General features: G+C 38.9%; 1 protein-coding gene across 1 annotated transcript in view; it reads right to left on the bottom strand.

Moving 5' to 3' along the window:
* BMPR2 (bone morphogenetic protein receptor type 2) overlaps positions 1-14,258 on the bottom strand; it is a 162,731-nt gene that overhangs the window by 20,366 nt on the left and 128,107 nt on the right. The window contains exons 9-10 of the mRNA XM_049773176.1: positions 12,835-12,982; positions 6,371-6,507 (exon numbers count right to left, since the gene is read on the bottom strand). Coding sequence (XP_049629133.1) covers positions 6,371-6,507; positions 12,835-12,982 — 285 coding nt within the window. The remainder of the gene's footprint in view (positions 1-6,370; positions 6,508-12,834; positions 12,983-14,258) is intronic.

Consider the following 14,258-nt stretch of genomic DNA (forward strand, 5'->3'; position numbering starts at 1 on the left):
TCTGAGCTGGCAGAACTAGGGAGAACCATATGAGATTCCAGTGATGGAACCTGGGTCAGCTGTGTGCAGGACAAGCAACTTACCCAGTGTGCTATCACTCTGACCCTTTATTCTTATTATTATTATTAAAATAAGGGTTGTGCCCAAAGTTCCTTGGCCCTTATTGTCCTGGAGATATTTAGGGGCAGGGAAGAGCATTATGAGTAGTGGGTTTGGATTATGCCAGGAAAGAAACAGAACTCAAGGTCTTAAATAGGTATGTATGTGGCCTACCGCTTGGGAGTCTTTTTCTTTTTCCTGAATTTGAGCTTTCTAGACTGATCAAGGAGGTGCCATTCAGCTGGCTATGTAGGCCTGTGGATTACCACATAGTGGTCAAAGAAGCTAGGTGCCATTCAGCTGGCTATGTAGGCCGGTAGGTCAATACTCTGCCCACAGATAACATTATCCTTAATGGTGAAAAATTGAAAGCATTCCCACTAAGGTCAGGAACTAGGCAAGGATGTCCACTCTCTCCACTCTTATTCATCATAGTCTTTGAAGTCCTAGCAATAGCAATCAGACAAGAGAAGGGAATCAAAGGAATTCAAATAGGGAAAGAGGGGGCCCGGAGAGATAGCACAGCGGCGTTTGCCTTGCAAGCAGCCGATCCAGGACCAAAGGTGGTTGGTTTGAATCCCAGTGTCCCATATGGTCCCCCGTGCCTGCCAGGAGCTATTTCTGAGCAGACAGCCAGGAGTAACGCCTGAGCACCACTGGGTGTGGCCCAAAAACCAAAACCAAAACAAAACAAAAAAACAAATAGGGAAAGAGGAATTAAAACTATCTCTTTTTGCAGATGACATGATGATATACATAGAAAACCCTAAACAGTCCACAGTAAAACTCCTAGAAACAATAAACCAATACAGCAAAGTGGCTGGTTACAAAGTCAATACACAAAAGACAGTAGCATTTCTCTATACAAATAACAAAGTAGAAGAGAGAGAGAGATTAAGAATACAACTCCATTTAAAATAGTATCAAAAAACTAGGAATCAACCTTACAAGGGAAGTGAAGGACTTATACCTGGCAAACTTCAAAACACTTCAGAAAGAAAGTGAAGAGGATCTTGGGAAATGGAAGAACATCCCATGCTCATGGGTAGGTAGAATCAGCATAGTCAAAATGACCATCCTACCCAAACTCCTATATAGATTTAACGCAATCCCCATCCAAATTCAGACATCATCCTTTAAAGACTTAGAACAATCAATCATAAAATTTATCTGGAACCACAAAAGACCCAGGATAACCAATCACATACTAAAAAACAGGAAGCTGGTGGCATCTCCTTACCTAACCTGAAGCTATACTATAAAGCCATAGTGATCAAAACAGCATGGTACTGGTACAAACACAGAGCCTCAGACCAGTGGGTTAGAACAGAATTTCCAGACATAAGCCCCCAGATATACAGACAAAAGAGCCAAGAAGTTGAAATGGGACAAAGAAAGTCTTTTCAACAAATGGTGTTGGTACAACTGGAAAACCACATGCAAGAAATTCAAAATTGACCCATACCTCACTCCTTATGCAAAAATCAACTCAAAATGAATCAAAGACCTCGAAATTAGACCCGAATCTATAAAGTTTATAGAGAAGAAAATAGGTAGAACACTTGAAGACCTACATATCAAAAAGTTCTTTGAGGATGGAGCACCAATGGCAAGAACTTTAGCGTCAAACATAAACAAATGGGACTATATCAAACTAAAAAGCTTCTGTATGGCAAAAGAAACCCTACTTAACACAAGAAGACAGTTAACTGACTGGGAAAAAAATCTTTTCACCCATCATATCAGATAAAGGGCTGATATCCAGAATATACAAAACATTCAGAAAGCTGAGGCCCCCAAAACCAAATAAAGCCATAAAAAAACGGGAAGATGAAATGAATAGACACTTCTCTGAAGAAGACCGAAAGATGGCCAACAAACACATGAAAACTTGCTCACCTTCACTCATCATTAGGGAAATCCAAATAAAGACAACAATGAGGTACCACCTTACACCAGTGAGGATGGCTCACATTAAAAATATTAGGAACCAAAAAAAAAATAATTAGGAACAATCTATGTTGGCGGAGATGCGGCATGAAAGGCACTCTCATCCACTGCTGGTGGGAATGCCCCCTAGTCCAACACCTATGGAGAACAGTCTGGAGAGTGCTCAAAGAACTCAGAATTGAGCTACCATTTGACCCAGCAATTGCTCTCCTAGGTATCTACCCCCAAGTTGGAAGGACATTCATTCCAAAGTATGTGTGCAGCCCACTATTTATCGCAGCACTCAGTATAATAGCCAAGTCTTGGAACCAAACTTGATGTCCAACAACAGATGAATGGATCATTAAGCTGTGGTATCTATACACAATGGACTACTACATGGCAGTCAAAAATGATAGAATCACAGACTTTGCAGCAACATGGCTGGACCTAGAACATATTATGTTTCTTTCCTGCCCCTTCCATATACTTTTCCCTTTCACCCCTTTGAAAATTCGACTATCCCTTTACCCCACAATCCCATCCAGATTCCCCACATTAAAACTCTTCACCCTCAGTTCCTATTCCATTAGGCATCAAGAATGACCTCCTACCCCAGCGAACCAGTACCCAGCACCCAAGCGAAGGGACAACCAGTCAAACCCACACCTCGCCCCCTACAAGAAAAGGCAACCAACTCCCCTGCTGACTCATGCTGTGTGGTCCTCCTTACCAACCCTTCCTAACGTAGACTGTTACTTGAAACCGGACTTAGCTCTACAAGTATCCCCCAATGCATGAACTCTTCCCAAGTCCTCCCTGCCGCAAATCTTTTGCCAATCTCAAGAAGGTCAGGTTGGGAGATGAAAAGGCACTCAGGAACCCCCACACCACAAGAAAATCTCAAAAGACAATGGGGAAACCTATACTACCATCATAAGTATAAGACCTGTATTACACTACCTCTTTATCTGCTTTTCCCCAAATGCAAGATACTTTCTTTTTTTTTTTTTTTTTGGTTTTTGGGCCACACCCAGTAACGCTCAGGGGTTACTCCTGGCTATGTGCTCAGAAGTTGCTCCTGGCTTGGGGGACCATATGGGACACCGGGGGATCGAACCGCGGTCCGTCCAAGGTTAGCGCAGGCAAGGCAGGCACCTTACCTTTAGCGCCACCGCCCGGCCCCGCAAGATACTTTCTTGCGTCACCTTGTTCCTTTAATTTTTTACTTCATTTCTTAAAAATCTTTTTTCTTGTCATATATATACGTGAGCACATATTTTTTTATTTCTATTTTTAAAAACATGTGACACGTTTTTGTTTTCTTGTCATATATATACGTGAGCACATATTTTTTTATTTCTATTTTTAAAAACGTGTGACACGTTTTTGTTTTCTTCTCTCTCCACCCTCAAATGCACCGGCAATACAATGTAGCACCATTTCTCCCTGCAAAGGCACACTAAAAAAAGGGGAAATCTTATGTATAAAAATGAGCTCTTATTTATTAGGGATAAGAACTCATACTTGTTTACAATACAGGGGTATCTCCCACCTTGAAAATATGTCACGTGGACCCAACTTAGATCCCAGGTGATTAGACACCAACCGTCCAACCTTGAACCCTGGACCACAGACATAGAAACAACACACTTCTTCACAATAGCCACAGGAAACAAATCCCAACCGGAACATCCTTAATAGTGCTCGGACACCAAGAAGTGCCAGCCCTAATATGATACCCTGACAACGAGAAAAATGGGAACAACTTGACCTAAGAGCAAGTTATCCTACCTCACCAGCTAACGATAAGACAAAATCAGAAGACTTGTCACCCTTTGGTCTGTCTAAATGCCAAGATCGCGATTTACAGATGACTGGCTGACAGACCATGGCCAGACTGTATGTATCCTGGGACCAATAAAAAAGCCCTAGTCTAGGGTGTGAGCTACGACCTGCATAACAACTATATCACTAGTTCCAGAGGTCTGTCTGAGACTACTGCAACGGAAGGGGACCTCTGGAAACATAACGCTATCCCAGGCCCCTTCCTAGGATCAGCGCAAAGACCAGGACTGCCAACCACAGAAGACGGATTAAAATGACACTGAGGGAACAGAACTTCTAGATCCACAAAGAAAGACATAATCATAAGTTCAATTCCTTAACTCGTGCAGATACCGAGACCTCTAGATACAGAGGTCCGATGTTATCACACTGGACGGAGCAGGATCTTCCATACACCACAAAAGCACCAAGGGGAGAGTAAATGAACCTGAAAGGAGTCTATAGTTGATCCCATGACAATATACTTCAAGGGTGGAGAAACCCTGTATCTCTTAGGCAAAGGAAATTCCTTTCGAATGACCCCAATATTTACTGTGCATCTGTAGGAAGAAAAAAAAAAAGCACAAAACTATTTTTTATTATTATTTACTTATCTATTTTTTTGTTGATTTCATTGTTGTGGTTTGGCTATTGAAGTGGATGTCTCCATTTATATTTATTTATTTATTTTCTTCTTTTCTTTTCTTATGTGCTCTGCCACATTTTTTTTTTATCTCAATACCATGGCTTTTATATGGTGCTTACCCTTTTGTTTTGTTTTGTTTTGTTTGTTTTTTGGAATGCTCACTGGATATTTTATTTGACAGTTCTTTATGTACTGTTGTGGTGTTTCACCTTTTTCCCCTTCGTCTCTCAAACCAAGGATGAAGGACTAGAAGGACTCTAGAAGGATTTCGCCCATTTCCGGAGTATTTGATTCTTTTTTTCTTTTTTTTTCTCCAGGTTATTACTTTTCTCTTCTTCAAACAAAACTGCATAACTTGAACTATCTAGTCCTGCCTCCCAATTGGGGGGGGCGGGGGAGGAATAAGGAAGGTACCAAGACCAAATAGGTGTAAGACCACTAAGTAGTAAGCTAGGCACAGAGGGGACCACTTATTCTAGCAGCCCTGGGGGTAAGGGAAGAAGATATGGGAAGAAGGACGGGAATGGAGGTGGAGGGAGGACAATTCGGTGACGGGAATTCCCCTGATTTTATATTAATATGTACCTAAAATATTATTGTCAATGATATGTAAGCCACTATGATTAAAATAAAAATTATATTTAGGGCCTGGAGAGATAGCACAGTGGCGTTTGCCTTGCAATCAGCCGATCCAGGACCTAAGGTGGTTGGTTCGAATCCCGGTGTCCCATATGGTCCCCCGTGCCTGCCAGGAGCTATTTCTGAGCAGACAGCCAGGAGTAACCCCTGAGCACTGCCGTGTGTGGCCCAAAAACCAAAAAAATAAAATAAAATAAATAAATTATATTTAATAAAAAAAAAAGTGACTAAAGAAAAAACTGATCAATGAGAGTAAAATAATGGACAATGATGAAATAAACTTACTCTTAAAAAAAAACTGCATCGAGATGGAGAGTAAAAACAGAGAGGTAAAGTTTGTGAGATATTTTCGATATTAAAACAATAATTCAAACAAATGGCAAAAGCTATTGAAAATATTTCAATGCTGTGAACTATGACCTTTTTTATTTATTTATTTTTGTTGTGGTTTTTGGGTCACACCCGGCAGTGCTCAAGGGTTACTCCTGGCTCCATGCTCAGAAATTGCTCCTGGCAGGCACGGATGACCATATGTGATGCTGGAATTCGAACCAATGACCTTCTGCATGAAAGGCAAACGCCTTACCTCCATGCTATCTCTCCGGTCCCATGAACTATAACCTTAATAAGCAGAATTAAAAGGTTGCACCTTGGTTTCTTTCAAGTCTAGCCACAAAAAAATGTAAGTTTATACAACATGTTTTTTGTTTTTTGTTTTTGGGTCACGCCAGGCAGCGCTCAGGGGTTCCTCCTGGCTCTAGGCTCAGAAAGCGCTCCTGGCAGGCTCAGGGGATCCTATGGGATGGCAGGATTCGAACCACCGTCCTTCTGCGTGCAAGGCAAATGCCCTACCTCCATGCTATCTCTCTGGCCCAAGTTTATACAAATTAAAATTTCGTATGATCCAAAAGAAAAGGTTAGATTTTAATAACGTTTAAAATACTAACATGTTAATCATTACAGCTGTTATCCAATCTGGCAAGCTTCAGACATATCAGTTAGTCTCTCTAAATAGTATTTAATGCTTAGAGAAAAAAAAACGGAACCAAAAAAAAAATTTTTTCTATACCGAAAAAGAAAGATTAAAGTAGAACATCATAAAATAAAATTGGATTTTGGCAGACAACTCTAAAGACTTATATTAACATTATTAAATTCTATTTTTACATCAAAAATATTAAAATATATTCAGTCAAAGACATCTTTTGAATAATTTAGCCTTTTTCTTACCAGGCTATTTTCTTTCCAAGCTTCTGGGAATTTGGGTCTCTGCTTTTCCCTAGATACCAGAACCTGCATATCTTCAAAAGTGGGGTGATTTCCAACTTCTGTCTGAAAAGCCATCTGGTATTCTGGTATTGATTCACCTGTGTTTAAGAAAAAAAGTAAAATTTTCATTATCAAAAAATGAAAAAAAAAAAGTATTTTTGACACTGGTAAGAAAAAAAATCATTAATTTGGAGCCGGAGAGATAGCACAGTGGTAGGGCGTTTGCCTTGCAGGCGGCCGACCCAGGACCAGTATTGGTTTGAATCTCCACATCCCATATGGTCCCCCGTGCCTGCCAGGAGCGATTTCTGAGCAGAGAGCCAGGGGTAACCCCTGAGCGCCACCAGTGTGGACCAAAAACCAAAAACCAAAAAAACCATTAATTTTAGGCACATTAGGGAATCCTAAAATTCCCTGTTTTGCGTTAAATGCATTATTAAAACTAACTTTACTTTGAATACTCTTTATTTGATAGAGTAGTAATAAGTCAAATGGCTAATCAAATGATAATTTCAATGATAGACAACTACTTCTGAATGGTTTCTAGTATTACTAAACTTTGGGAGAAGATTATGACATGTATTAACATAAAGAATTAACACATATTACTAAATTTGAGGGGAAAGATTTCTGTAATTATATAGTAATGTAAAATAGTAAATATAAGAAGAAAGTTCAGAACCTAGAAGAATAAACATATTTGAAAATAAAATTAAATGGATGGACACTCATCTTGTCTCATTATATCATTTGGTTCTATTTTAGTCCAACAATGTATCAAATGTCATAAAAAATTTAAAACAATAAAAACTGTCTGACAGAAAAATCAATATATATTTTTAAATTCCACTTCAAAAGCAGTACCTATATCAAGAATTTTAAAGTGTCAGTAATTTTTCTACTGTTGCTTAATCACTCTGTTCACTAACAAGGCAGAAGCAGCTGTTTTTGATGACTTATGGTTTTCGTTTGTTTGATTTTTGGATTTGGGCCACACTGGTGATGTTCAGGGGTTACTTCTGGCTCTGCGTTTAGAAATTGCTCCTGGCAGGCTCAGGTATGCCAAGGATAGGACTTGGTTCAGTCACTCAAAAGGCAAACACCATACCACTATGCTACTGCTCTGGTTCCTGATGATTTATGATTTTTACAAAATATTATCAAATTAAATATAGAGCCACACAATAGACCTCTAGGACCAACACTTAAAAAACAGTATCTAATGAAAAAATTGGGAAAGAACACTGGAGAAAAAGAGACATTTCTTTCTCCCATTGCTTCTTCCCTCCACTCAAATAACAAGACAAACAGAAGAACACAGGATAAGGAATTAAGCATTCAGGTTCCAATCTTTGTTTCACCTCTGCCTCGAAATGTCATTCTGAGTTTCAGTTTTCCTGCCAGCAAAATGATAATGAGATGAAGACGTTTGCTCACTCAAAAGGAAAGTACATCAAAAAACATAATAAAATTTTTGCATAAAGTACTTAATATTTATGTTCCCTCCACTAATATTAAAACATATTTACACAGAGTAATTTAAAATCTATATAGTGGTGCCAGAGCAATAGCACAGCAGCAGGGCATTGCCTTGCATACGGCAAGCCCTGAAGGAACTCCAGTTTCGATTCCTGGTATCTCATATGGTCCCCTGAGCCTGCCAAGAGCGATTTCTGAGCGCAGAGACAGGACAACCCCTGGAGTGCTGCCAGATGTGACCCCAAACCAATAAATAAATAAGTAAAATATATACAATTACATTAAAATAATAAAATAAAATCTGTATCACCTGGCCCAATTTAAAAAGATTATGATTTCTGTAAGTATAACTGATATTTTCTTTCTCACACACACTTTTTTGTTTTGGGGCAATAACAGGCAGTGTTCAGAGCTTTCTCCTGAGAGATTTAGGGGACCATATGTGGTTGGTGGAGGATCAAATCCAAGTCAGACGTGTGTAAAGTAAACATCCTACCACTTTACTTTTTCTCTGGTCCCATACTAATATTTTTAATACTCTACAAACTTAAGCCAAAGGTTAGGTTGTTCACAGAAGTATCTGAGTCTGTTTTATCATGTACCAGGGCCAGAACACATAATCTCATGGGTCTTTTATGCTGTCTGTGTTTGGATATTACACACCTCTGATTTAAGCAGATATGTCATTTTGATTAACAATCACCTAATTTGCTTTTCTGTTTTCTTGGGAGCCATACTTAGCTGTGCTCAGAGCTACTCTTGGCTCTGTACTCAGAGATCATTCCTGGTGGTGTTTGGAGATCACATGGGTGCCAGCGATGGAAGTTGGGTTGGCTTTGTGCAAAGTAAATGTACCTGCTGTACTATCTATCCCGCTGGTCCCAAGAATATAGAGTATCTTTTGGAGTGTGGTTGGAAGGTGCTTTGGGTCACAGCTGTGTGATTTATTTAAGGGTTTACCACTGGCTCTGATCTCAGGAATCATTCCTGGCAGTGCTTGTGTTCAAAACCAGATGTGGTTCCTACTTAGCCATATGCAAAGACCCTATCCACTGTACTATTTCTCTGGCCCAGAATATAGGGTATCATAATGCAACTAATTTGTTTATCCTTTAATTTTTATCAGAATTAAATAAACATCAAAATTTATCATCTTAACATGTATCAAGTACATTCCCATGTTGTATGAATAACACTAGCAACTATTGCCTGAATATTTTTAGTTTACAAACTGATATTAAAAATATATATACATTTAATAGTGATGTCATATTTCTCTTTCCTTTCCAGAGTATCTTTATTTTTAATTGAAATTTATTCTGTAACTTTTCAACATATGATACCGTTTTTTTTTTTTTATTACTTACCAGGCCAAAAGTATATTATTCTTTGAATACTTGTACAAAGGTGTTGCTGATGGCACTGTAGTAATGCTGACATAAATATCACAGTCAAGGAGCCCAGGCAAGAGTACAATGGGTAGGACACTTCCTTGCCTTGCACATGGGCAACCTGAGTTAGCCCTGGGACTATATATGATCCTCCCAAGACCCACCAGGAGTGATCTCTGAGCAGAGACCTGAGTACAGCCCTGAGAAAAGCCAAGTATGACCCAAGTTGTCCCAATATCAGACTCAAACATACTTCTAAAACAATTATGAATCAGGATATTCTAAAAAGAATCATTTAGAATTCCAACTATAGAAATAAAAATTTTTAAATCTGAAAGTTCCAATGTTCTTATACTGTTAACACTGTTACAATAGATATCTTTTCAAAAGAAGTGATAAAATAACCCCCCTCAATGTAGACTGTGGCATGCTACCGAATTCAGCTTCAGACGGACCCCCAGCTCAAGGACACTACCTGATCCCTTACTGTTGCAAACCATTTCTCAGAATCAATAAGACCACGGTGTGAGACAAAAATGTGTCCTAGCTCTCAACCCATCCACCCCCAGACTACCTAAAAGACATAATGGGGATATCTACATTTTCTTGTATATTTAATTCCTGAACAGTTATACCTCTTAGTATGTTTACTTCCAAATGTAAAGGTAATCTCCTCCATCCCCCTTCACCTTTTATTGCTTGTTTTGGTTCAGCTTAGTACAAAATTCTAGTAGAAAAGTCTTGCTTGGGATAAAAGCTCAGGTCAAAACCAGGACACAGAGATTGCATAGCTGTCATTTTTACCCCCAAATGCACTGACATATAACATTGTTCCTTTTTGCATAGACACACTAAAATGGGGGAAATCTTATGTAAGAAATAAGTTTTTGTCTACTAGGAATAAGCATCCATAAATTTTATAATACAGGGGTGCCTCCACCCTGAATATTTGTCATGAGGACTCAACTTAGACTTCATGTGATCGGACATTGATGTTCAACCCTGAACCCCAGATCCCAACCTTACAACTGACACAGTTCCCTGCAACAGCACCAGAAACCAAATTCCCCCAGGGAATTTGCGCCAGGGTAGGTTCATACAGCATCTTGACGAGAAGGATACAGCAATAACTTAATCTAAGGGCAGGTTGCCCTAATTTATCACCTAACAATAAGATGAAATCAGAAGACACTCCATCCTTTGTTGTAAAAACCAAAATCACTAATTACAGAAGACTGACTACACAGCTGTGAATGAACAGAACTGCTGAAATCATAAAGAAACACTCTATCCTAGACTTTGTCCTATGATCTGTGCAAAAACCAAGATCTCTAATTACAGAGGACGATTTTGACAACCACAACCGAGAGGCATGTTTCCTGACACCATAAAAAGACCTTGGAGTTTAACAATGAACATGTCCGAAGTCTGTAGTTGATCCCATGACAGTATGCTTTAAGGGTAGAAAAACCCTGTATCTCTTAGGCCACTTTCTACTTTCCCTAATACTTACTGTGCCTATGCAAAGCAAAACAAAACACACACACCACAAAAAAAAATTGCCACATCAGCTCCTCCCTCTTTTTTTCTTTTTCTTTTCTTTTGTTCTTCTTTTAAATTTATGTTTATAGCTTCTAGACAGGGGCTCCTGCCCACTTTCTTTCTCTCTCTTTTTTTTTAATAGAACCATAGAACCATGTTCTGCCTCATATTTCTATGTCTTCCTTCAAACTGAGAAATAAAAGTGGATGGTACCAAGGGCAAAGCAGTGTCATTTGCATTGAGTGGAAAATAAAAATGATCATACCTAAATACCCAACCCAAAGTCAACAACAATAAAATCAAGAGACCCGAACTACATGCTTTAAAGAAAAGGGACCTGTTGCACTAGCAATCCAGGGGACTAAGGCTGAGGTATAGGATGCATGCTGGGAACAATGGCTATGGGAGGTCAACAGTGGTGGTAGGAATTGCCCTAATTCACTGTCACTATGTACCTTAAATATAATTGTGAAAGACTTTTAATTCAGCATCCAGTACACTTTCAATAAAAATTATTAATAAAAAATCCTAACTTAAATGTTCAGTGTTTCCAATTAACTGAAAAATACATGATCTATTATTAATTTATTTCATTATATATATTTTTAAACTTTATTGATTGATTGGTTTTTGGGCCGCACCCAGCACTGCCCAGGGGTTACTCCTGGCTCTGCACTCAGAAACTGCCCCTGCTGGGGACCATATGTCGTGCTGGGAATCAAACCACATCCCTCTTTTTTTTTTTTTTTTTTTTTTTTTTTTTTTTTTTTTTTTTTTTTTTGGTTTTTGGGCCACACCCGGCTGTGCTGAGGGGTTACTCCTGGCTGTCTGCTCAGAAATAGTTCCTGGCAGGCACGGGGGACCATATGGGACACCGGGATTCGAACCAACCACTTTAGGTTCTGGATCGACTGCTTGCAAGGCAAACACCGCTGTGCTACCTCTCCGGGCCCACCACATCCCTCTTGGGTCAGCTGCATGTAAGGCAAACAGGGCACCTCTGTGTTATCTCTCTGGCCCCATATTTCATTGTATTTTTAAATATAAAGTGTTATTAAAAACTAACTTTGGAAGGGCCTTTGTACAAATTTTCAAGGCCTAGAGTCGTTCCTACCAATGCTGTATATACTAGTACACAGATCATGTACCTAGGGCAGTGCTACTGAGGTCAAATAGTCACACTTGATAGTTCTGGGTGATGGGGCACAGGCAGTGTTAAAGATCCACACTGGAGACTGGCACATGGCCAGTCATACTTCCAGTTCTCTGAGTTAGCTCCCGTCTCCCAAAGCTTAATGTTTATAAATCATTCGACTCCACTGATTTTTCTGTAATATTTCCATTTAATGCGCTTATTTAATGCTTTCTGTCAAATTGTTTTGCACATGATCTACAAAGACGCAGTATATAGACTAGTTGTTAGTCTGCAATTTTGGACTAACCACTAGTGTGTATATTGTCTTTTTAGACAAGAGGAGGGAAAATATAAACTAATTTGACTATTTCATGTATGTCTCAAGTGAGCATTCACATTAAAATGAGTGTGCTTTCACTGACAGGAAGGCAAGAAGGGAAAACACGAAATCAGAAAGAAGGGAATAGAGAGAGCAGGGAGGAAATAAGTACGGGAGTGAGAGAACTCATAATGGAACATTCACTGCCTCTAATTCCTTATTGGATTAATCAGAAAACAATTAAAGAGTAATTTGTCAACTGCTCAGAGGGTGCATAAGAAAAGTGATCTGAGTTAAAGGAACCAGAGTCCAAACTAAATACAGTGAAATAAATTAATACAACTACTTACATTATACTCAGATACAAAGTTTAGTTCTTCTTAAAAGAAGTATTTTTTCCCTGATTGATGGCTTTTTGCTAAAATGTTACTGAACACTAGATGGCAATGAACTAAAAGTTTATGAAAGCAAGATTAAGAATGATTTAACAGAGGTAGAGGAAAAGAGAGACAACCACGTCACTTCAAAACATATTAAATTTTAGCAGCAGTTCTTTTACCTGGAAAGAGATCTGTACATCTCATAAATATCTCCCAATAGATAAGCCCAAGTGCATACATGTCTACTTGTTTCAAAGCTGATTCACAGTCCCTTAGGTTCACAGCTCCCTCTAGAACTTCTGGTGCCATGTATCTGATTGTGCCAACCTAATAAATCATAGAATAATATTTTTTAAAACACATGCAGCATATTCTGAAAACATACAATAGAGCAAAATATACAAATGTCATGCCAACTGTTTGTAATTTTAATTTCAGCATATTATTGAAACTTTCTGTACATAATTTTTAAAATACCTTTTTTGAATAGCTAAAACTATGATAAATCCATCTATCTTATTGGATACTATACTAATCCAGAAAAATGATGGAACTAAGGAACTCAGTGAACCTGTACTGCAAAGAAAGAAAAAAAGATGAAAGAGGGCCCAGAGAGACAGCACAGCGGTGTTTGCCTTGCAAGCAGCCGATCCAGGACCAAAGGTGGTTGGTTCAAATCCCGGTGTCCCATATGGTCCCCCGTGCCTGCCAGGAGCTATTTCTGAGCAGACAGCCAGGAGTAACCCCTGAGCACCGCCGGGTGTGGCCCAAAAACCAAAAAGAAAAAAAGATGAAAGAAAAATAAACAAGGTAGAGCTTTCTATAAAGTAAACATAGGGGCTGATAAAGAGTATAGTAAGGGGCCAGAGCAACAGCACAGTGGTAAGACGATTGCCTTAAAGCAATGGACCAGGTCAGACCTGTGGTTCCAAGAGCCTGCCAGGAGCGATTTCTGAGCGCAAAGTCAGGAGTAATCCCTGAGCGCCTCTGGGTATGGCCCAAAAAACAAAAAAGAGGAATATAGTAATGGGGCTCTTGCCTTATGCATAGGCAACCTATGTTTGATACCCAACATCCAGTACAAAACCCCCAAGCCCAGTTCAGGAGTGACCCCTAAGCACAGAACCAAGAGTGGTAAACCCTGATGACCACGAGTGTGGCCCAAATCCCAAAAATAATCAATAAACATTTTTTTCACTATGAAAAGGCTTTAATGTGATGTCTATAAAGCACTAATTTCTTAAGATATGGTGAGGAAAGCCTTAAAATATCAATACCACTTTGTTTTTAAAGAAATTATAAATATATACATACATGCACATACAGAGACATGCAAATACATAAATGCAAAGAAAAAAGTCAGGAAGGAGATACTGCATATTTTAAATTAATTAATTACTAATCAGTAATTATTAAAGAGTGACTTCCCACTTTAAATTTGATAATTATCTTTGATCATTTCCTACAAACTCCTTGATGCTTGCCAAACTGTAAAGGAAAAGCAGTGATTTCCAAAATCAACAATGAACTTCACATGATATCCTCTATTTGCCTTAATTTTGCAAGTCCTAATACTTATATAGACAGCATAGAAAGAAACTTT

This window comes from Suncus etruscus, chromosome 5 (assembly GCF_024139225.1).
Source record: "Suncus etruscus isolate mSunEtr1 chromosome 5, mSunEtr1.pri.cur, whole genome shotgun sequence".
In the NCBI taxonomy this organism is placed as follows: Eukaryota; Metazoa; Chordata; class Mammalia; order Eulipotyphla; family Soricidae; genus Suncus; species Suncus etruscus.